General features: G+C 35.3%; 3 protein-coding genes across 3 annotated transcripts in view; 1 reads left to right on the top strand and 2 right to left on the bottom strand.

Moving 5' to 3' along the window:
- The window catches only part of LOC128158262 (leucine-rich repeat and IQ domain-containing protein 1-like), a 152,174-nt gene that overhangs the window by 28,368 nt on the left and 99,675 nt on the right, over nucleotides 1-24,131 (bottom strand). The window lies entirely within an intron of this gene.
- LOC128158285 (uncharacterized) overlaps nucleotides 2,839-24,131 on the top strand; it is a 31,483-nt gene continuing 10,190 nt past the window's right edge. Inside the window, exons 1-4 of the mRNA XM_052821052.1 lie at nucleotides 2,839-3,019; nucleotides 9,241-9,267; nucleotides 9,624-9,806; nucleotides 10,790-10,920. Of these exons, the coding sequence (XP_052677012.1) occupies nucleotides 2,995-3,019; nucleotides 9,241-9,267; nucleotides 9,624-9,806; nucleotides 10,790-10,920 (366 nt within the window). The 5' untranslated portion in view covers nucleotides 2,839-2,994. The remainder of the gene's footprint in view (nucleotides 3,020-9,240; nucleotides 9,268-9,623; nucleotides 9,807-10,789; nucleotides 10,921-24,131) is intronic.
- Nucleotides 15,993-17,069, bottom strand: LOC128158307 (uncharacterized). Its single transcript, XM_052821094.1, has one exon. It carries the CDS (start codon nucleotides 17,044-17,046, stop codon nucleotides 16,381-16,383), a length of 666 nt encoding a protein of 221 aa, XP_052677054.1. The 5' UTR covers nucleotides 17,047-17,069; the 3' UTR covers nucleotides 15,993-16,380.

Raw genomic sequence — 24,131 nt, 5'->3', positions numbered from 1 at the left:
TGCAATTATTATGAATATTTATCAGGGTTTTATATTTAATTAATGATAATGCATTGGTTATGATAAAAAAAAATTGTCTTCCAATGATGCAAGCAGATTTATGCAAAGTTGAAAGTAGGCTAAAAGTCACTGTCTAGGACTGTGTAGATCAAAGCTTGTTCTCTCCCTGTGTTCGTACAAATATAAATAAAATGCTTATTTTGATCAGCTAGTTTATGTATATCATTTTATAGCTTTAAGATTTGCCTACGTCACATCCTGACCGTGGTTAAATAAACCAGTGGAATAGTACCCCGCCATCTACATTACTAACCGGTAATGTGTCCTGTTTACTCCAAGTACTAACAGACAGACATGTCAGAGGCTTCAACCCCGATATATCTATTTATTAACTACTAGTATATGCAAGGTATTCTGACATTATCTTTCGAATTTTTTTACTTGGAATAAAAATTTTTTGAATACAAAAGCTGTGTTACCTTTGGCCAGAGAGTGTACAATACGCCTTTTTCACAAATTTGGAATACTTATCAAAGGCTCATCAAAGTTCGTTTTGTCAATTATAAATACTTTAATTTTTATTGCTTATCATCATCATCAAACACAAGATTTCTCACCGTTTGTGACATTACATAAATGACGCAGCACCTAATTAACGTAATGATGCGCTGAACAACGCCAACACAGTCTAAAAAACACACATCAAATGAACAGATCGCGGGTTGTGTTATCATTGAGATGTGACAATGAGTGTATACAGCACGAAAATGAAAAACAAAACTGTATGTTACCTTAAATTAAGAAAGCAGAAGTGCAGTTGTATAACATGGATTCAAGTTGCATTAAAAGAAACAAAGGGGATAAAATGAATTAAGGACATCAAAAAGCCACACACAGGCGACTGGTGCAGCAGATCCACACATGCATATATGTACCGTGGTATCATTTACATGACAATGATTTCACAAATACATAGCTAATGACAAATATTGGGGAAAACAGATCTATAATTGATGTGTGCTTGTTGTCGTATCAATTTTTCCAATTACTGAGCCTTTTTTCTTCGGTATATCGGTTTTGCACTGTCATTCAAACATTTTAGTTATTTGGTCCCGTAAATATTTTTTTTGTCGTTGAAGAACAAACAAAGATGAATTACAAGTCCCCTCCTCATTCGCGCCCATTGTTTGTGAAATCTATTATGTAAGAAGTTGATAGGTCTAAAGCAACAAACGAATCGAAAGTTGTTGCTTTTTATCTGAAGCTCGACCGATAAACTCCCAATAACAGCGGCAGCCTATTTTTTTTAAAGATACAAACTAGTTTTACCAATTTCATTGTTGAAAAGTAATGAGGATTGGAGACCAATTTTTAAGAATTTTGGAGTCTTTATAGATAGAAACCAGCTCTTTTCCGGTGGTCCCGGTACTGAATTAAATAACAAAGGAACCGCGTTTTGCAAAATGGAAGTTAATTCCGGATTTCCTCATAATTTGTTCCTGCCATTATTTGTATCAATAGCAGAAGAATTAATTTCATATCAGTCGAAAGAGGCAAAGCATGCGCGGATCCAGAAAATTTTTCCAGGGGGGGTCCGAAGGATAATTGTGTTTGCCAGGGGGGGTCCGAGGCATATTTTCGCGATAATTTTACTATGTAAATTTAATAAATTTTCATTTTCCAGGGGGGGTCGGGACCCCCCCGACCCCCCCTCTAGATCCGCGCATGCAAAGCCTGGCATGTTTTAAGCAGAATAAAGATTTCATATTTCATATTCATTTATATTATTTAGGATTGTGAAGAGAACAAGTAAAGATATCAATTACAGAAATGGAATGAATGAATGAAATCTTATTAATTCATGCATGCATTAAACGTTTACATGAATACTTGTAGAATTTCGAATACAAAATGTGTCGATAAAGCTTAAACTTAGAATTTTGTAAAGGAAAACCCGCGGGGAACAAAAGGAAAAGCGATGTATTTATTCGCCATTTTCCACAAAGTACACCCATATTCTACTTTCGGCCTCTGTTCTTGCTTTCACTGTATGTTTGCACTCTCGCTCAATTAAACTTACAACCTCCAGGTGCGTTCGAAATACCATTAACTTCAATTAATTGTTACGCATTTAGGAGAATTATGCAAATCTCAATTAGTGAACTACATGTTTTGGTGACTATGGTATTGCATTTGGCATCCATTAACTGTCTATGAAAATCTGAAACACCATGCTCACCGGAAAAAAAAATCTTTTCAAATGAAATGGAAGAGGACCTTAATAGGACAAAAAGAAACACATTCGTATTTTAGGAAGGGCTTGAATCTCTTCTAGCTTAAGGGTTTAATGAAGTAACATTTTCACTTGACTGTTTTAGCTATAAGGTATAAGAATTATTTTGCAAAGAAAGAAATGCCTATAATTTTAGTTTAAAAATTGAATATTTCCCTATATCTATACAGATCTAGAGCTTTTCTGTACAGGGAGATTGATATTCTAAAAATGGCTGCGACCATCCAGTTCAGACCTCTTAAGGACCCTCCTCATAGTCATTGTGGCATAAAGCTGCAAAACTCAATCTTGATTCAAGACCCTTCTCCTCCATTTATGGGGACTTTGTGGACCATCGTTCTGCTAAATATCACGGGTACTCGAAGAATGTCAGACTTTGTTTTACAATGAAATTAGCAATTGTGTGTCCGGCATTACAGGTATATCAATCAATGAATTTAATTTACCTGGAGAGGAGGCAACAATGACACACAACCGTCTGCTGTCTTAAAACAACTATACTTTTAGGACCTAGAAATAGTTCCACTGTAGAAATAACAGTTATCGATTTTCTTTCGGGTTCAAGTTTATCTTTTCTCTTATTAATAGTGTATTTAAACTTTTGAATTTGTAAGTGGTATAGAAGCAACAGTGAGGAAGTTACAAGTGCCCGTCACAGTGCAGGGCATGGTGTTTTCTCCTGAGGCAACAGACTGGCAGGAATGGGGATCACATTGTTGACGAGGGGTAAGTTAGACCTAGACTTTTGTTGTATCTGGATGATACCTTTGGAAATAGGCGGAGAAGTGTCCTTTTTCTTGATATGATCCCAAATTTGTATGTTTGAAAGGTGTGAAATTGTAATTAATTACGAATGTGACAAGTAAGATTGTGGTTTATAAACTTCTGTTATGTTATAGTTTTGTGGGATAAGCTAGTCCACGGTCCTTGTTATATAACGCAAAATGTTGTTACTGTCGTCCTGTACAAAAATTAAATAATTTCAATAATTTGTTTATATTTTCTTTGTCTTAAAGGTAAAGTTAGGTGCAAAATGATTAAGTAAATCAATTTTTTAACAACATCTACCAAACGCATTGTTTCCCTCAGAAAAATCTAAAAATGCGCCTTAAGGCTCGTGATTCAATTTAAAACGCACCACTGCCAAATTATTTTTTCTTCTATTGAATCTTCCATTTTCGTTTAATGAGCGATTTGATAAGGAATCAATTTAATTAGCTCGATATACGCCTATTGTCAGAAAAATAATTTGTTCCTGTTCGACTTTTGAAAGAAGTTAAATGACTTTCGAATAAATACACGATAAACACTAACGCTTCCACTTCCAATAAATTGTAATTCTTTGAGCACTTTTGGAAGATAACTCAATTATATTCAGATCCAGAAATGTTTCCCCCTGGGAAGGGGGAGGCGTCCAGGCCTATATTCAGTTACTTTACGATGTGGATATCATAAGTTTTAATTTTTTTCGGGGTTGGGGGTCCGGACCTCGACCTCTTTTAGAATCGAGCATTCAAAATACGTATATAAAATACGTTTTCAATGTTGATATACCGTCAGAAATATATTAAGAAATATTTTTATGAGAAACCATCGATGTTCAAGCTGTTGCAATTGTTTAATAACGAAAACTTTAAAGATATGTGTAACCTCGGCAAATACATTTACTATTGTATGAAATTATGAAACGATATATGTAATTAACTTTAGATGTTGTTCTTTTGATTCTTTTCGCCTTTACTTATGTCAGTTTGTCATATTTATGTATGTACAATGTAACAGGGTCTCCTGTAAAACACCCACTTCTGTACTTTACTATGTTTAATTTGTATAATCTGATGAGCTGCAAAGCTTAAAGAAATAAAGAATGAAAGAATGAATGAATGATATATTCTCCTTGTGCTGTTTATAGAAAACTTTACAAAAATTTAATTGGCTATAAACCATTTCTAATTAAAGAAAGAGGCATTGTGTTAATTAAGGAACATTTTCCGCCAATAACAACAGTATTATGTTTCTAAATTCTATTAAGCCTTTAAGGTTCCTCGACACATCAAAATTTTATTTTATGGATCGATAGAGAATTTTTTTTGAAACATGATTCCACAAAACAGAGATCAATATCGGCTTTCAGTTATTTTATACGAATTTTTTTGTATTTTTTCAGTGAAATAGGAAAAACTGTTTGGCAGACAAACAGAATATATTAGAGCTTTAAACTTGTTGTCAATTAATGTGTAATATAATTATAAATAAATTCATGCCAAAGATCGTTTGGTCAAGTGTTTAATTTTTTAATTAAAAAAATATTTCTGAAAATCAAAATTGTAATTCTTTATTATCTTTTTAATCTATGGATAAAATTTTTAAAATAGCATATAGTCACATAAACTATTTACTAAACAATGATATTATACAAAGAAATTGAAATGAAAATGCGAAATTTTGGAAAAATTGCTATTTATCAAATTTTAACCGATCCCGATTGAAAAAAACTGATCCCGATCAGAATTATTCTAAAATTGAAATTTTACAAATAAACTGCAGTTTTTTTTTCTAAGTAATTGATATAAATTATAAAGTTAGTAAATGACGAAACCATTTTACAGCTAAACAACCTGAAATTTTTGCAAAATTCTGATTCATTCTAACTTTATGTGATTTCGTTCGGGATCAGTTTAATTACAATCGGGATCGGTTCGATTTTAAAATTTTCCATTTTTTCTTTAATTTCACTATTTGGTTTCAATTTCTTGTTGAAATATGATTGTACAGCAATTGTTAAAGGCGAGTAACAGTTTATCTGCAGTTTTTATCCATAGATTTAAAAAATATCTACAATCCTTTTTTTTCATTTTCATAAATATTTTTTTTACAAAAATATTTCAAAGTTTTTCTGGCCTTTTTTTATATATATTTATGGATAATTGTATTGTGCATTAATTGATAACAAATTTTTAGCTCTAATATATCTTGTTCGCAGCTAAGAGGATGTTTCCGGTTTCTGTCAAAAAATACAAAAAAATTCATATAAAATAATTAGAGGCCGATATAGGTGTCATTTTTGTATAATCATTTCTCAAAAATGATTCTTCATCGATCCATCAAATAATGTATTGGTGTGTCGAGCCACCTTAAAATAAATAAAATTTTCAGTTCAGTTCTTTATTAGCTTTAAGCTATACAGCTCATCAGTACAATAAATATAAACAATATACACATACAGGTAGGTTAACAGGAGAATGTGGCAGAAGTGTACATACTATGATATCAACATCTAATTTGCATTAAGTAAATCTTTTCTTAATTTCAAACCAAAGTGAATAAATGTACCCAGATTACATAGTTCCTTTAAATTTCAACATTAAAAAGTTGCAGAAGTTTACACATTGAAGGTTTTTTTTCCAGTAATAAGGCTTAATGAATTTTTTGCGATAGCCTTCGTATATGGGACATATTAAAATAAAATGAAATTCATCTTCAATAGAATTTGAACATAAAAAACAGTTTCTATTGTGTCTTTCAATATTATAAAATCGACCTGTTTCTATCGACAATTGATGTGAAGACAACCTGAATCTGGAAATACACTTTTGATATTTGTTTGGAATAGGTTTCCTTAAATAAAATTGTAAATTATGGGTTGCAATTAGGTATTTGAAAAAAGAGCATTTACTAGAAATATCTAGCTGAGAAAAAATATACTGTGTAGCTTGGTCAAAAATACGTTGCTTAACAACAATGAGATCTGCAGCTGTTATTTTTCCCACAATTCAAACATACCCAGATTGCATAAAAAATCTTTAACATGATACAACCAGTTTTTTGCATTATGTTTTTCGACACAGTCATATAGTGTATAATAGCAATGTTGAATAATACAATTATTATGGTGCAGTATTTTTTTCCAGAACTTAACTATGTTGAACATTCTTTGGTACAGCAGAGGACAGCGTCCTAATTCAGAATAAACTGCTACATTACAAGTTGACCTTGAGTTAACTCCCAAGATATGTTTACAAAAATCAAGATGAAGTTTCTCAATATTAGGTGCTTTGAGTGAACCCCATACCTCAGAAGCATAGTTAATGACACTGCCAACAAAGCAATCAAACAATGATAGCAAAGTATTATGATTAAAAAACATGTTTCTAATATTTTTTTTCAATACAAATAATGCCTTCCTGCCTTGCTCAGCAAGTTGTTTCTCAGCTTTAGAAAATGTATTATTGTAGTAAAAAATAATGCCAAGATAAGCAAACTGATCTACAATGTCAAGTGGTTTACCATAAATATACAATTTTTCGTTTTCTTTTACCCTTCCACCTTTTCTAAAAACAACAATCTTTGACTTATCAACATTAATGTGTAATTTCCATGTGCTACAATAATATGTTAATTCATCCAAAAGTGATTGAAGACCAGCAATTGTTTTTGAAAAAATCACCATGTCATCAGCATACATAAGAAGGAAAAGATTGAAAGACACTCTTTTAAAGCACTTTGTGGTGTAATTAATACGATACAACTGTAACTTCTATTTTTAATGTGGGGGGGGGGGGTGGTTAATTAGAGAAATTGTTATAGGGAGGTAGACGATATGAAAAGGGTTTTTTTTTTTATTCAAACAAAGCACGTTAGTCTATTTTAGGACAACGTGTTATGATAGAGTAGATGGTGTATTGTCATTAGAAACACAGAATAACATCATTGTCATACAATCACCTTGTGATGTGTTTGTCTGGCTATGCTCAATTAAAACAAACCGGAAACCAAACATTTAACCAAAACTATATTTTTGCAAGCGTACAGTTTAGTAGTTACTCAAAATGCATTTTGCCATATCAAGATCTTGCAGTGTATTATAGAGAGAAATCAGACAACCCCTGCACCTATTTTTGCACCCCACCCCCACCCCTGTATATGTCAGTTCAGGTGCACGTCGGAGCTTAAATGTTCATGTTAGAGTTGTTGCTGTAGCAAAATTATTTTGGAGGGGGGGGGGGGGGGGGGGCTGCCAGCTGCATGCAGTTTTTGCTGATGTACTACAAATGTTTTTCTATTCAATTGCGCACAAACACAACTCACAGACCAACACTCACATAGTTGCCAACTAAAACTATTTTTAACAAGATGATCGACGGATGTTGACTTTTTATTAATGACAAAATCAAAGTTCTTAATAACCAAAGTATAAATGAAAGACTGAGAGGGAACAGGCATTACAGTTTGCAGTTATTGCACATCAACAAAAAGCCTCAATCTCTGGAGCTTAGAAGGCATATAAACTGTCATACATGAAGTACAATTCATTAAATAAAGCGTATTGATTGAGTGTCGTAATGGCCATTTAGGGACGTGGCATATCCTTTATATATGTAATCAGTATGTTAACGAACTCTAGGGAGTGGGGACAGGCAGAGAAACACATTTCACAACAAATCATTCTTGGTGATGAGATGAAAACAACGACCACGTGCTATAGATCCACTTTTCCTGATTAAAAGACAATAAAAAATCAACTGAAAACACAGAAATGACAATTTATCTTTATAATGATAAAAAATTCTTATCTAATTATATGGTTGCGTTATATTTTTTTTAATAAGGTAAAACTGTATAAAGCCAGATGCCTATGTTATAGCATTGGAAACAAATTAAATATTTATATACGAGGGTTGTTAGCAAAGTTCGCCGACAAAGTGATTTACGGCAAAATTAATGTGTACTTTGTAGGAAGACGTATGTTTTATTAAATGACTACCAATTGAAAAAAAGTATGCAAAAAATCATATGATTCTGAAGTTGGTTTAAAAAGATACAGCGATTTTTATTTTGCATTAATTGGATTTACGGAGCACCATTTCATATTAAATCCCAACGTCAGGTGACGTCATACAACTGAAAGGCAATATAAACCTGTCACTCTTAAACACCTTTTAGTTCACACACTTTTCATGCCATTAACCCATTTATAAAACGCATGTTCACACCATTATTTGTCAATTCTTTAAGATAATGTCTTTTGTGTCATATCGCAGATCATTTAGGTCCAAAAATCTCTGTCCACGCAGTTTCGACTTCAGATAAGGAAATAAAGCGAATTCCAAGGTATCCATTTACGTTAACGTTTTTGACTCATTTCTCTAGCGGTGGTCGTCCATACTGTATTTGGCGATAAACGAACAGAAATCCTTCAATTTAATTGAAACTTTCACCAAATAACCTTCATAACTTATTGTGATATCATATGAAATATCGTTTATCTTTATTCGCTTAAACTGTACAGTTTATTAATAAGGAAAAATGAGTGCAAAATATAAAACAATTAAAAACTGACATGCTCCGTGAAGCATATCTTATCAAAATAATTAATCGGTATATTTTTAAGGTGCATTTAAAATAAACAAATCTTTACATATTTCTAAGAAAAAACATCAAGATTAAATGTTAAAAGTTTCGCTGGTATCATGCAAATAGTCCGCTCACAGTCGAACTTGTCCGCGAACTTTTCTAACAACCCTCGTACATCGAATATTTTAACAATCGAATATAGATTAAAACAATTAATTCAAAATACACGTAGAAAGTTAACTGAGCATAATGAAATATTAAAAAAAAATTTCTATACCAGGTCTCGAAAATGAAATGCACAAATATTCCACAGAAATCGATTCTTCGTCAAAGCAAAAGGCTGAATGCATTGTTGACAAGAGGGCAGACGGAGTTACTAACTGGAATCTAATGAGAAATATTTCAATTTGGAATGCAAACAATTATAATGTTTACATACATCAAAATAATTTCAGTTGTCGAATAGAGCATATTTGATAAGAAAAAGCACAGGAAAATACCAAACACAGGAAAATACCAAGCCAAATTTTTAACAATGCCATGGATTAGCATTCGTGGATTGAAATTCTTTAAAATTATCTTGATATTTACAGGTGTGGGGTATACATCAGTTATAATCAGTGAGTATCTATCTATCTATCTGTCTATCTATCTATCTATCTGTCTGTCTGTCTGTCTGTCTGTCTGTCTGTCTGTCTGTCTATCTATCTATCTATCTATCTATCTATCTATCTATCCATCTATCTATCTATCTATCTTATACCTAAAGAATTTCTCGCCAATCATACCCCCACCCCCTAAAAAAATCATTGTTTAAAATCAATGTATTTTACCATGACATGCTATTATGAGTGTTAGGTCAAATAATTAACATATTCTCCTGTTTGTGATGTTTCCTTTATTGACATACTATACTGTTATATTTCATCCAATGACATACTACACTGTCTGGTATTCTATTTCATGTCTGCTGTAGGCTTGTCTCTTCTATCCGCTGTGTCTGGATGCTCCCCCGGGGAATACCAGCAGTACAGTGGGGACTGCATGACGTGCCCCAAGGGGACTTATAGCGAGAACCCCCCTTCCTACCGGTGTCTGAACTGTCCCAACGCCACATCAACCCTGACGGACGGAGCAACAAATCACAGTGACTGCGTCTGTAAGTCCATAAATTCTTAAACTATTACAAACGTAGCGATAAAATCTAGGATTGTCGTGAAACAAAAGGGTCCCCCATACAGCTGGGGAAAGTTTACGATACAAGTCTATTCTTCTACATTACTTTAAGGTACGGATTTCTTGGATGTGTTCAATGTAAAAATGACAGATAAATCAATTTAGGGGAAAAATCAACTTTAAAATTTTACCGCTATTCATTAGAATAAAAGTACCTGCAGTATTTGAACTCGGGGCCTGCGGGTCAGTGGTCAATGGACATTTAGAATTTGAATGGCAATATAATGGAAGCAGACTTTTAGTTTCTTGAACAGCCAGTACCTCGAAAATGTTGATTAAAAAGCAGACGAAATTCCGAGAAATGCTTCGTTAATTAAAAATATCTGTTCCGTTTATGATGCAGGCATCAAAAGAATTTTACGACCAGAAAAGAAGCGTAGGTATCTGATCAAACTAATTAATATTATATCATGTTATTTTCATACTAAGTTGGTTTTATGCTATTTTCGTGTTTTTTTCATGAACTTTTTTATTCCTGGAACGAAAGGACATATTCAAGCATTGAATCCTTACTTTTTAAAAGATATAGTCTCATAACTGCAACGAGGTGTTCATACAATTTGAATATCTTTGGGGGGGGGATGTTGTAGTTTATCAGGAGAGCGTTTTGGCACCTGTTTTTCTGATCTAAAGAGCTTCACTATAAAATATCCCCCAGACGTACATCTAGAAACATAGGATTTGATGATGATTTTTGTTTACAAGCGAATGTCACATTTGGGACAGCGCTAGCGCGCGTTATTCAATTTGTATGCACACACCGTTGCAGTTATGAGACCACATCTTTAAAAATAAAAATTAAAAAAATGATTCAATGCTTAAGTAAATGCTATTTCACTTTAATCAAGGCTTTAAAATCCAACTAAATAATAATCACCATTTTTTTTTTACTTTTTATTAAAACAGACGAGAAAGTTGGTTGCTATGAGAACCTTAGCACCGTTAACGACACCTTTCTTGACGTCGACAATGACGTCAAAGTTCAGACCTGTGTGGACAGCTGTGCAGAGTGGGGGTACCTTTATGCTGCTATACAGGTGATTTAATAAATGTTTAATTATTAAATTGAATCAATGTGATCGTAATAAATAATTCAGATCGAACGTCTCTTTTAAACACATAGATAAAATTGTAAAATAAAGAGGTCTAACTTTTCATTAAAAAAATAAGACATTCAACGTTGATGTTCACTGATGACGAGTCAAAAACACTCCTCCATACCAATATTCTTTTTCCCTGTGGCCCACTCTATTTTTTCGGTGCATTAATAAAGCAACTGATTTTGCCTATATTAATCAGTTGAACTTTAAACTCTTTATCGAATGCTTCTGGTAAATTTCATAAAAATCGTTTGATCTTTGTCCGGAAAAAATAAGATTGTATCTTTGGTTGTGCACAGAAATACCATTTTTTGATAATTTTACCATGCAAATTTAATAAACTAGAATTTTTCGGGCCAAACACACCTCGTTTTACCAGTATTTCGCAATACCTGTAATTTATAATTATGGAATGAATTCAATATTTATTTGTTTTATACGATATAAAATGGTTTGGGGCAGTTCACGCTTTATAAACCGCGAAGCGGTTTATAAAAAAGCGTAAACTGTAGTATAATTTAATTTTTTTACTCTTCATTGTAGATAAAAACAGTCATTTGACCTTTAAAATGACAAAAAACTGTACAAAATTCAAACGTAACGTCAGGTGTATTGATACGTTTTTGACGATAGTCTCACTATGGTGTAGGCAACATTCCTTATACGATATAAAATAATTTTCTAGCTATTCAAAAAACGCGTTACAACCAGAATAAAATTTTATACCATTACTATGAAAATTGTTAAAAAAAACCTCTGTGTGATCTGATACTTGCACTTTGATTCATTACAATTGTAAAGTTAGTACAAGGTGTAGTTACATCTCATTCTGTAAAGATTAGTAGGTGTACAGCGGTTGTTCGGGAAGTCATCCGTTACTGCCGTATTATAAGCTGCATGAGCTTGTCAAAATGCTTTGAACGACATCAAAATGAGACAAGTTATATCGTTTCTTCAATCGATGATAGGTGTATTGTTAGTCTTTGTTATTTAGTATAAATAAAAAATAAAGCTGTAATATAAGATGTGCATTATCTAAGATATAAAATGCACGTAATCTTTAAGGAATATTAAAAACCATAGGCTTTATGATATAGAACTTGAAATAAAACCAATTATACGACCTATTAAACAAATACAAATGGAATCAAGTAAGCACTTAAATAAGTTATGAACGGTTGAAAAGAAAAAATTAGGATGACTGATCATGAAACATACTAGCTGCAGGACTGAAGCTCCCGGTCTGAAAAATTTCGGATGAACGACCAGGTCGTCCATCCGAATTTTTTCAGACCGGGAGCTACAGTCCTGCAGCTACAAACATACAAAAGCCCAGAAGGTTGTTTCTTAACTGTAGACTTAAGTCCCCTAGGCCTCCGGTCTCACCGGTAAGTGCCTTGTATAAGAAAAATGCCTATACAGGAACATTATTCTCCTTACCTGTATTCCTAATATGTATTATTATTCATTCCTTATTTTAAGCGAGTAATTAATTTCGCGATTCATCCGTTTTGCGGCGAGAATATAAATTTTAAACGCCAAAGTTTTATCATAATTTCATTTAGTTATATCTGTCCGAAAAATAAAAGCAAGAATCTAAAATTCGCAAGATGTTATTTCGAATTTACGCGATTATTAATCTTCGCAGTTAATAAGGAATCTACAGTATTACATTAAACCTTATACAAAGTATCAATATTAGAATTTCAATTAGAAGCCAAAGTTGAAACTGATTGAACAATTTATTTGAAATCTTTTCAGCTTACAGTAACTAACAGAAAAAGTAGACATGCTTGCTGTCGAAACAATCCTATTTTATAAATAAATTTTTTAATTACATACTTAGTAATAAAATATATAGCATTTTTGCATATGTGTTGCAGACATCACAAAATTTGTATCGGCCTCCGTCTAGTGTTACAGATTATCAACACAGCAGAAATTAAAAATACCTGTTATCTAATATTGCATTAGGCTACCGAATGGTCATTCTTTTTTGTATGTAACTCTGTCTATTTTCACTCCACTCTGTCTATTTTCACCCCATTACCTAACAAGAGCGTATGATTGATTTTTTTAAAGAATGAACAATTTTAAACAATTAAAATACTAGATCGTTGGCCAGTTATGATGCATCTTAACTAGTGGATGGTCTTGTTTGATAGATGGACTTCATCCATTAACGATACAAAAAGGCACGAAGAAGCAGGAGCAAAAATGCTTGGTATAAAACTGTGCAAGATTATGCACAATTGTATTAATGGCTGAGATTCATCCACTCCTGCGATGAAAATCGTATTACTAAAGGTCGACAATGTACTGTTAACCAACTATTATTCGCGACCAATTATTTCTCGATTTACCTGAGGTGAACTGGTTTGCGGCAACTTTTCGCGACCAAGCCTTATGCACACCTGTTTTTTTTTATATACAGCTGTATGGTAAATACTGGGCCGTGGCAAGAATTTGTTCGCACCAAGACGCTCTCGCAAGGTTCGCGCGAAAATTTCTCACGCGCGAATAAAAGTTAGTTTGTTGCTTTGCGTTTTCCTTTTACTTTTACATCATTCGTGGGCGTGATTTTTGACCATTAATGATATAATTTCATTGGACGGCTATGTAAAAATATGATTAATGGTCACGACTCTGACCACTGATCCAAATTTCTTTTAGTGGGTACTATATCACTAATAGAGGTTGTCTACAGATTTTAAACTATTCAGGTTATAGCGAAAGTCCAAACCGTATAGTATATGACGTGTGTATTTGAACGAATGTTGACTGTCCATGTATAATTAATAAACTGAACCAAACAGCCGAGTTAATTCAAAACTAAAAAGTTTTTTTGTTAGATTGGTTTGAAAGTTCAACTTCCAATAGTACTCTCTGTACTCTAAATGAAGGTATTGTAACTTAGACAGGTGCAGGAATATCAATAGATCGCTGATATAATGACTCGGAACAGACTCACTACCCTAAGGAAATATTAGTATGCCTTCTTATATAAACAAGACTGTATACAAATAATTGAAGTCTAACACCCGCTGTCCAATTCTGATGTTTTCCACGTAGAAATATAAAATCGATGAACAAACACTTGTACAGCCACCGTTAAATAATTAAGCTGAATCACATGTACACATCTAAAAAAGACTAGTTGGTCATCAAATACTTGTAAGCCGTCATATCTACCTTACCTAGGTTTTTAGATATGAATTTTAAGCTAACCTGATTTGTGTATCTTCTTATTCATTTTAAGCATAACTAAACAATTTCTAACGTTTAACACATTCATTTTAGGTCTGACACGCGAATTTTCTCTTCAACATTCAAAATGTAAACAAAAGCTTTGTTTACATAGCAAAAAATTGTAAGCTCTGTAACTCGCTTAAAACTGCCTATAAAAATGCCTTACTGAAGCATTGTAAACTTTAAATTCGGAAAAACAATTTTTTTTATTGAACTTTCACATATTCACATACCATAGTATAAGTATTGCACATAAACATATATATATATATATATATATATATATATATATATATATATATATATATATATATATATATATATATGTGTGTGTGTTTATTTATATATATATATATATATATATATATATATATATATATATATATATATATATATATATATATATATATATGTTGCAATGTATACATATACATTAAATCTATAGTATTTGTTTGATAGATATAATCAATATTTTGATATAAAGTATATATGTACATATATGTATTACTTCTCAGAATAGTTACGATATAATTTGAACAAGTTGTGGTATATACATACATGTGAAAAACGGTTTTCTTTTTAGAAAAAAAAAGAAAAGGAAAATTTAAAGATACAGAGCAAAAAAAAAAAAAATAATATGAAACAGGGACATTAAGGAGAGAATAAAGATGGTGATGAATGTTCCAAACGTTGAAATATGTCTTTCCAATAAATATCAAACAAATGATAATTACAGTTTTTCAGAAGCAAAAGTTTTTCAATAAACAGTCTTCTGGTTATAGATTTCTTAATGTTTCCTACATTTAGCCTTGATGTTATCATTTTAGTTTGCAGAATGCATTGTTTTGTGAAAAGAATGATTAAATTTTCCAACCTATGAATATCTCTATGATCAAATTTTCCAAAAAGGATTGAATATTTGTCAAAATTTGTTTGTTAATCAAAGATATCTGTCATCCATTTCTCCAAATCAATCCAAATTTCTTTCACTAAATAACAGTCAACAAATATATGTTCTATTGTCTCAGGGGTCTGTTGACAGAAGTAACACAGTGGAGAATTTACTATCCCTACTCTATGTAAATGATAATTGATTGGCAAGATCCTATGTAATAGTTGGTATTGAAGCCACAGTAATTTTGAATCCTTTGTGCACTTAAAGGGCAGACTATAAATTTTCCTCCATTGTTTTTGAGTTAATTTGATTTCTGACATCCATTTTTTTCTGATTTTGGATAAGTTCTTTTCTTTGATATCAAGAGATTGTACATGTCACTACAACCCTTCTTAGATCTACAAAATATTTCTACTGTATTTGGGTAACCAATATTACAATTCTTAGTTAACGGTGTAACGTGTCTGCCTTAACACGCTAATATTTATAATGGGTCCCCTCAGATACCTTGCTGAGGTGTTTGATTTTTATGATAATAGTTTAAGATATATAATAATTTTCCTTATCGCTTGCCTAGCGTTTATTGATTCAAAACTCACTTAATTATAAATATTTGAATGTATGGGCCCTAGCCGCACTCTATGCGTCGCTCCGACACACCCCGTCGCTTCTATCAGTCACTTCAAGCGACCCGTCGCTTATATCGGTCGCTTCAAACAACCTGTCGCTTCTGTCGGTCACTTCAAAGCAACCCCACGAAGCACCCTCGTAACTGATAACAAATGTCAACTCGCTGAATCTAAGCAACGCTCACGAAGACAAGTTGCTTCTTTACGCCAGTATTATTGTTCTGCAAATCGCTGAGCAATATTGACTTACGAACAATAAGCTTACCTTGAAGTATTCACTTCAGCGTCTACACTGCGACTGACTGCTGACTCACGGCATCTCGTATTTATACCCTTTGATCACGTGATCTGAGATACTCGGAACAATCAAAGAATCGGGCGTTTGCGACTTCAGAGTGTCTCTCGGTACTCATCACCCATTTTCATTTACCATTTATGTTACATTACCCACGCCTCCTTCTCAAGCGTCCTCGCTTGAATCCAGGAATAAAAACAAACAAGCAGTGTGTACAATTTTTCTTATTTACAATGATCGTAGATTATTTTTAACAATATTTTTAAACAAAAAGTTTTCCACAACAAGAAATGGTTATCTACCATTTTCTTACAACAAACAGAGTGTCTCTACACCATGTTCAGGCTCTTTTTCTTCTCAATCACCTTTACTTTCACTCCATTCTCCCACTTGGTTGTTACTTTCTTCGTGGAGTGTACATACAAAATTGGTTCTGTTTGCACGGCTACATCCCTTGTAGATGGCTCCAGATTGCTACTTTCGTTACGAACTTTTTGATCTCGATTGGTTTCTTCGGATCTGCGACCAGTGAACAAGACAGGTTGAGTTTTCTTCCTCACTATTCTTCCGATTTCTAGATCATTGTCTTCATCTTTTGCCATTGACTCTTCCTCTTCATCTGTCCCACTACACGATCCCAATAGAACTTCTTCTAGGTTGCCAGGGTCTTGCGTTTCCCATTCACTCGGGCTGTCATCCTCTTCTAAACCTGGTGTAGTGAGTGTGGATTCGATCCTTTCTGGGGCTTTCTCTAAAGACTGAGAGGGACTTAACTTCTGTTTTTTCGCTGGTGGCGTTACTGTAGCTGGTTGAGCGTGTCTCTTCATGTGTTTCAGAAGATAGCTGTTCTTCTTAAAGCGAACTCCACACGTCAGACATTTGTGTTTTTGGCCTGAGCATAAGATAACATGATCCTGCCAAGGCTCGTTTACTGGCTTGTCACAGAAAGGACATCCTTCATGTTGCTTCGCTTTAGTTAACTTGGTATTAGCCATGGGTTTGATTCTAAAAGGATACAAAAACCAATTTAATATATTTACTAGTCCGAGAAATGAATACTTTTAACTCACAGGCATATAAAACAACAATTCAAAATTAATCAAAACCTAACACATAGTCTGACAAATAAGCAGGAGCGCGTCTGTTTCTAACAGATCTTTGCGGTAACTCTTGTTCAGCTTCAATATTAATCAAACCCAACTTGTTATCATTTTCATCATCTATCTGATCACCAGATTCTCTTTCATCGAAATTTGACTCTAACTTAGGGACCTCCTCTTCATTAGTCAAAATCTGAGACTTAACCAACCTCATTCTATCAACATGTATCACTTGAGGAGAACCTTTGCTTCCACACGAAACTTTGTACGTGCATTCCGAGCACTTTTCGAGGACCGAAAACGGGCCCTGCCAAAAGCTTGTTAGTTTCGGCGATGTACCTAATTTTCTTCGCGGAAAATAAACGTAAACTTTATCTCCGGGGGAAAATATCTGCCACTTTAACTTTCTGTCGTGGTAACGCTTCTGTCGCAACATTTCTGCTTTTGTGTTTTCTCGTACGATGCGATGAGCTTGCTCCAGTCTCTCTTGGAGCAACCACGCCCATTGATTTTGTGGAATAGGTTTTCGTTGCACTTCCATTTCGTATACGAGATCTAACGGGGTAGTTGCTTCTCTACCGAGCATAAGATAATTTGGACTAAACCCAGTAGTATCATGTTCTGCCGATCTGTACGCCATCATGAGGTATGGTAGCTGCTTGTCCCAATCGGTGTGATTTTGGTTTACACACGAACTTAGCATGGCCTCCAGAGTTCTGTTAAACCGTTCCACCATACCATCGGATTGTGGATGGTAAGGTGTAGTATGAGTTTTCTCTACTTGCAAAAGGTTGCATACCTCCTTAAACAGTTCACTCTCATACTGACGCCCTTGGTCCGAATGGATAGTGTATGGTACCCCCAATCTTACTATAACCTCCTCCACTATTATCTGGGCCACTGTTTTAGCCTCCATGTTCGGCATAGCGAAGCATTCTGTCCAACGAGTAAAATAATCGGATACCACGAGAATATACTTATTCCCTGAATCTGTCACGGGCAATTCACCCATTATGTCCGTTGCTAACCTATCCATTGGAAACCCACTCTGCACAATCTGCATCGGCGCTCTCTGTCCAGCGAACGAAGGTTTTCTTTTCCCACAAACCTCGCAACCGTTCACGTATTTTCGAACATCCTTGTTCAGGCCGGGCCAATAAAACTTACTTCGTATCCTAGCTATCGTTTTATTTATCCCCAAGTGACCCGCTGTTCTTTTGTCATGACAATCCAGCAAGATGCGCCTTCTTTCCGACATAGGTACAACAACTTGTAAATTCTCCAATCCTGTGTCCGTGTCTTTTACTCGTCTGCAAACCAAATTGTTCTCTATAGTAAGTATATCTAACTGTGACCATAGTGATCGTAAAAATACGCTTTGACTAGAGATCTCGCGAAACTTTGGCTTCTTTTCCTTGCCCATCCATTCTTTGACTAATTTAAGCTCTTTGTCATTATCTTGTATTGTCTTTATGTAAGGTTCGTCAAAAGCTAAATCTTTACCATCTGCTTTTGCCCTTCGAACATGCGGCTCTTTGTCATCATCAATATCATAGCCGCATTGCCTACAGGGTAGACGACTTAAAGCGTCTGCGTTCAGATGTTGCTTTCCTGGTCTGTGTTGTATTTCCATATCGAAGGTAGACAACACTTCAAGCCACCGAGCTAATTGACCCTCGGGATTCTTGAAAGTAGTCAACCATCTTAATGAGCTATGATCTGTCCGCAGAATGAATTTCCTCCCATAGAGGTAATGCTTAAAATACTTTGTGAAATACACCACAGCCAGGAGTTCTTTCCTTGTCACGCAATATTGCCTTTCCGACTTTGATAGAACTTTGCTAGCATAAGCAATTACCCTCTCTTTACCTTCATGAACCTGTGATAACACAGCCCCCATTGCAAAATTACTTGCGTCGGTGTCCAATATAAACGACTTGTTAAAGTTGGGATGTGCAAGTACTGGGGCGCTTATCAGGGCGGTTTTTAGTTGATCGAAGGCAGTTTGACAATCTGTACTCCATGTAAAAGAATCAGTGTTGTTCTTCTCTGTCAATTTGTGTAAGAGTTTTGCAATACCGGCAAAGTTTTTAACAAACTTCCTGTAATATCCGCATATGCCCAAGAATGAGCGAAGTTCGCTGACATTGGCTGGTGCTTTCATTGTTTTGATTACCTCTACTTTCTTGCTGTCTGTAGTTATTCCTTTGTCGGATATGACATGCCCAAGATATTCTACAGACCTAGAGAACAAAGAACACTTCTTCGCTTTCAATTTTAGTCCAGCGCCAGCCAACCGACCAAACACTTTTGAAAGATTCTCTACCATCTCTTCGAATGTTTTGCTGATGACAATAATATCATCTAAGTAAATCAAACAAATTTCCCAGTTCAACCCGGCAAGTACGGTTTCCATAAGCCTCTCGAATGTTGCTCCAGCATTGCAGAGACCAAACGGCATTACCCGAAATTGAAATAAACCTTTTCTTGTCGCGAAGGCTGTTTTCGGCTTATCCTCAGGCTCCATTTCTACTTGCCAGTAGCCCATGCACAAATCGAGAGTTGAAAACCATGACGCACCGCTCAGACTATCGAGCATGTCATCAATGCGCGGCAAAGGGTACGCATCTTTTAACGTTGCCGAATTTAAACGCCGGTAATCTACACAGAAGCGTGTAGAACCGTCTTTCTTCTTGACAAGAACAACCCCAGAGGCCCAGGGACTCGAAGACGGCTCTATGACATTTCGCCGTAGCATATCGTCTACTAATTTATCTGCCTCTTCCCTCATGTGGACTGGCAGTCGCCTTGGTGGTTGCTTTATAGGACGGACATCTCCAGTGTCAATTCTATGTTTGACTACGTTTGTTATCCCGAGATCGTTATCTGAACTAGCAAACAAAAAGGCATAGTTCTCAATAAGCTTATCCACTGACTTTCTTTGCTCTTGATTCAACCTGTATTTCGTGACTTCACTCAGAGTTTCAAGTTCCCTTGACCAAGTCATTTGGTGGTCGGTCGCTTTTGTAGTCTCTAGCACTTTTTCGACTGGACAAAGTTGTCCAATGTTAGTCCCTTTATAAATAGTTTGAGGATCTTGTGAAAGATTCATAAACCGAACAGGTACTCTAGTTTCATTGTTTACTAAAGTCCTCCCCACCAGACTTCTATTTGTCGTAATCAAACAGTCCCTTGGCTCTACGATCCCCAAACCACTGCGAAAGTTTACCCCGTCTGGCACGCACACATCACAAGTTGTGATGATTTCACTTCTAGCTGGAACAACGAACGATTCTGAAGCAACAACTCTGTAACATCCTAGCGTACCTTCGAGCAACAACGAGTGTTTCTCTCCGCCGATGCTTAATACCTTGTTAGGTATATCTAACGAACATTTATGTTCAGTCATGAAATCTAAGCCAATGATTCCATCCACAGTAATGTCTGATATTACTATTTGTGAAAGATATTCCCTATCACCTAATTGAATATTGGCCACGATCTTTCCTAACACCTTCAAAGATCTGCCTTCAGCGGTCATAATCTCTTGCTTTACTTTGTCTATAGCAGAGGTGCCATTTGATTGTTGAACTTTGTTATAAGCTCTCTCCGAAAGCAAAGTAACAGTTGCTCCTGTATCTACCAACATTTTTATCTCAGTTCCGCCTATGCAGACAACGGCATACATTCCGGCCTCACTCGGTCTATTAAATGCCACTGAAGGTTGCTTAACTTCTTCCTCTGGTCTAGTTTTTGCTGCACTAACTGATGCAGGACGTGGCGCTTTAGGACCATAGTTGCTTTCTACTGGACGTTTTCTATTCTTTTGCTTTGATGGACATTGTCTGCTTATGTGTCCTTCTTCATGGCAATTGTAACATTTTATTGTTTTCGGCAAGTGTCTTTGCTTACTGCCATTTTGGGCTGATCGCCTTGAATCATCAGGCTTTCTCATCTCTCGTATTTCTGATTTTAGATCATTCAAAGAGCTCTGTAAGCTTTTTAGACACTTCGTCAATTCATCGGTGTTGTCGGCATCATCATTTCTGGAGGAGTCACCATTAGCCACACGCAAGTGTGACTTCTGTTCTATTCTCCCGAAATCTGACTTTATGAAAGCCTCTAACTCTACTGCAAGCCTTATTGCATCGTTTAGACTCTGTGGTCTGGCCTGTTTGATTCTAAGGCGCATATCCGCATCCACCAAAGCATCAATGAATTGTTCCTTTGCGAGCGTTTCCCTCACGTCATTCGGTGCCGTTGGATAAGCTAAATGTGCCAATCTCCTTATTGCCTGGCCCAATTCTGGGAGCGTCTCTGTTGCTTTCTGTCTACATTCTCTCAATTGAACTCTATATAGCTCTGTTTGATTTGCAGGTGCAAAGCGATCCTCTAAAGCCCTTACAAGTTCATTGTAGTTTCTACCTAATTCGCCAGCAAGGTTGCCTAACACTCCCTGGGCGTTTCCTCTTAAGGACACTGCTAAGTAGAGACCTTTTTCCCTGTCTGTCCACCCATTCAAGGCTGCACACGCTTCAAAATGCGATTTGTAATCTAGCCACGAAGCGCTGCCATCAAAAGTCGCTGGCTTTATATAGTTGGATGGCTTCTTAAAAGAAGTACCGGGATTTTTATATCCTCCCTCATCTCTTTCTGTGGGCGCTTCAAGCGGTCGTTGTCGCCTGACAGTAATTCGCGGTTCATTTTCCCTTACTTCTATTCGATTCTTCTCACGAAACCTCGGCGATGCCGTTAAATCGAGATCCTCTGGATATTCAGGGTCATACATTTGGTTATATTCTCTTCTTTTGAATCTGATTTCTGTTGGACCTTCAGACATAATTCCAGAGTCGCTTTTCCGAACAGTTTGATGTGCTGGAGTCGAGGTCTGCTGTTTTATATCCTCTCTAAGTTTCATCGAGTGTTCAAACGTCGTCCTGTTAAGCTCCTCAAGCTCCGCTTCAATTCTCTCTATTTCCTCGGTAATATTTTCCAATGCCATTTTTACAATAAAAACACGAGATTATTATTTAAAATCTTTAATGGACAAAAATCATACAATCAAACGTGGTCCCAACGTGGGCGCCAAATTTTGTAACGTGTCTGCCTTAACACGCTAATATTTATAATGGGTCCCCTCAGATACCTTGCTGAGGTGTTTGATTTTTATGATAATAGTTTAAGATATATAATAATTTTCCTTATCGCTTGCCTAGCGTTTATTGATTCAAAACTCACTTAATTATAAATATTTGAATGTATGGGCCCTAGCCGCACTCTATGCGTCGCTCCGACACACCCCGTCGCTTCTATCAGTCACTTCAAGCGACCCGTCGCTTATATCGGTCGCTTCAAACAACCTGTCGCTTCTGTCGGTCACTTCAAAGCAACCCCACGAAGCACCCTCGTAACTGATAACAAATGTCAACTCGCTGAATCTAAGCAACGCTCACGAAGACAAGTTGCTTCTATACGCCAGTATTATTGTTCTGCAAATCGCTGAGCAATATTGACTTACGAACAATAAGCTTACCTTGAAGTATTCACTTCAGCGTCTACACTGCGACTGACTGCTGACTCACGGCATCTCGTATTTATACCCTTTGATCACGTGATCTGAGATACTCGGAACAATCAAAGAATCGGGCGTTTGCGACTTCAGAGTGTCTCTCGGTACTCATCACCCATTTTCATTTACCATTTATGTTACAACGGTTTATTAAATACTTTCACATAATTTTGTAATGCTTGTGTTAGACCGAGATATTGAACAAAATTTGTTTTTAAGTTGAATCTCTTTTTCAACTTAATCTGATTGTCATATTCATACATATCCCCTTTATATATAAAACCTAAGTTAAATAAATCCTTAAAAAACCCTGATTTATTGTCGATTTTAAAATCTGGATTATACCATATGTGTTCATTAAACAGTCTATCACAATTTCCTTTTTGCACATCAATAATTGTTCTCCAACATTGCAATACATCTTTCCAAAATCTATTTATAATTTTTCATAATCATATTAGTAAAATCAATACCAAATTTCATCAATGTTTGCATATTATGTCCAAAATTAGCTTTAAACAAGTTTGTCCATTTTGAATTTGAAAATATAAGCCTTCTAATCCAACTTGATTTAAGTGCTATCATAAAGTTTTCGAAATCTATCATTTTTAATCCGGCATTCTCATATCCTTGAATAAGAGTGCTTCTCTTAATTTTTCTGGCTTTTCATTCCAAATGAATTTGAAAAGTTTTCTTTCAAAACTTCTAATAAATTCTAATGTTGGGTTTGGTAGTGTAAATTAAATGATTAATTTTTGGGATTATAAGTGTTTTAATAACTGTTATTTTGCCTATCGGTGTAATATTTCTAGAATTCCATCTGGTTAAGAGTTTATCAATCTTTTCCATTACTGATATATAATTTATATCTATCATCTCTTCCAGATTTACTGAAAAACTTATACCCAAAAGATTAAACCTTGTGTCAAGGGTCTTGTGGTTACGGTTATGAAAAACTTTGCAAAAAAGGTGTGGGGCCGGGGCTAACCCCCCCCCCCCACCCCCACTCACAATAGACCCCCCCCCCCCCCGGTTCCGACGCCTGTGCTACGCAGTTATGTGTTTTCCTTCATATTTGTAATTTGACAAAATCAATTTTATATTAATTTTTGTAGTAGATATAGTTATGTTGAAAGTACTTGCAAATCTTCGAAAATAGGTCACTGAAGCGTTGAAGCGAGGGGCTGTGTCAAAAGTAGTTCCGACCTGAAGTATTTAATATAGCATCACCCATGTGACATAGCAAACGTTTATCACACGGGTAATATACACCACACGTATGAGATAAATATATTTATCTCATACGTGTGGGGGGGTTAGCGCCCCCCCCCCCCCACCCAAATCTTTTTACAAAGTAATACATAACTGTATCCAAAAAACCTTTTTTTTCTTGTTTGTCAAGATTTTTGAT

This window comes from Crassostrea angulata, chromosome 1 (assembly GCF_025612915.1).
Source record: "Crassostrea angulata isolate pt1a10 chromosome 1, ASM2561291v2, whole genome shotgun sequence".
NCBI lineage: Eukaryota > Metazoa > Mollusca > Bivalvia > Ostreida > Ostreidae > Magallana > Magallana angulata.
This window is presented reverse-complemented; position numbering and strand designations above follow the sequence as displayed.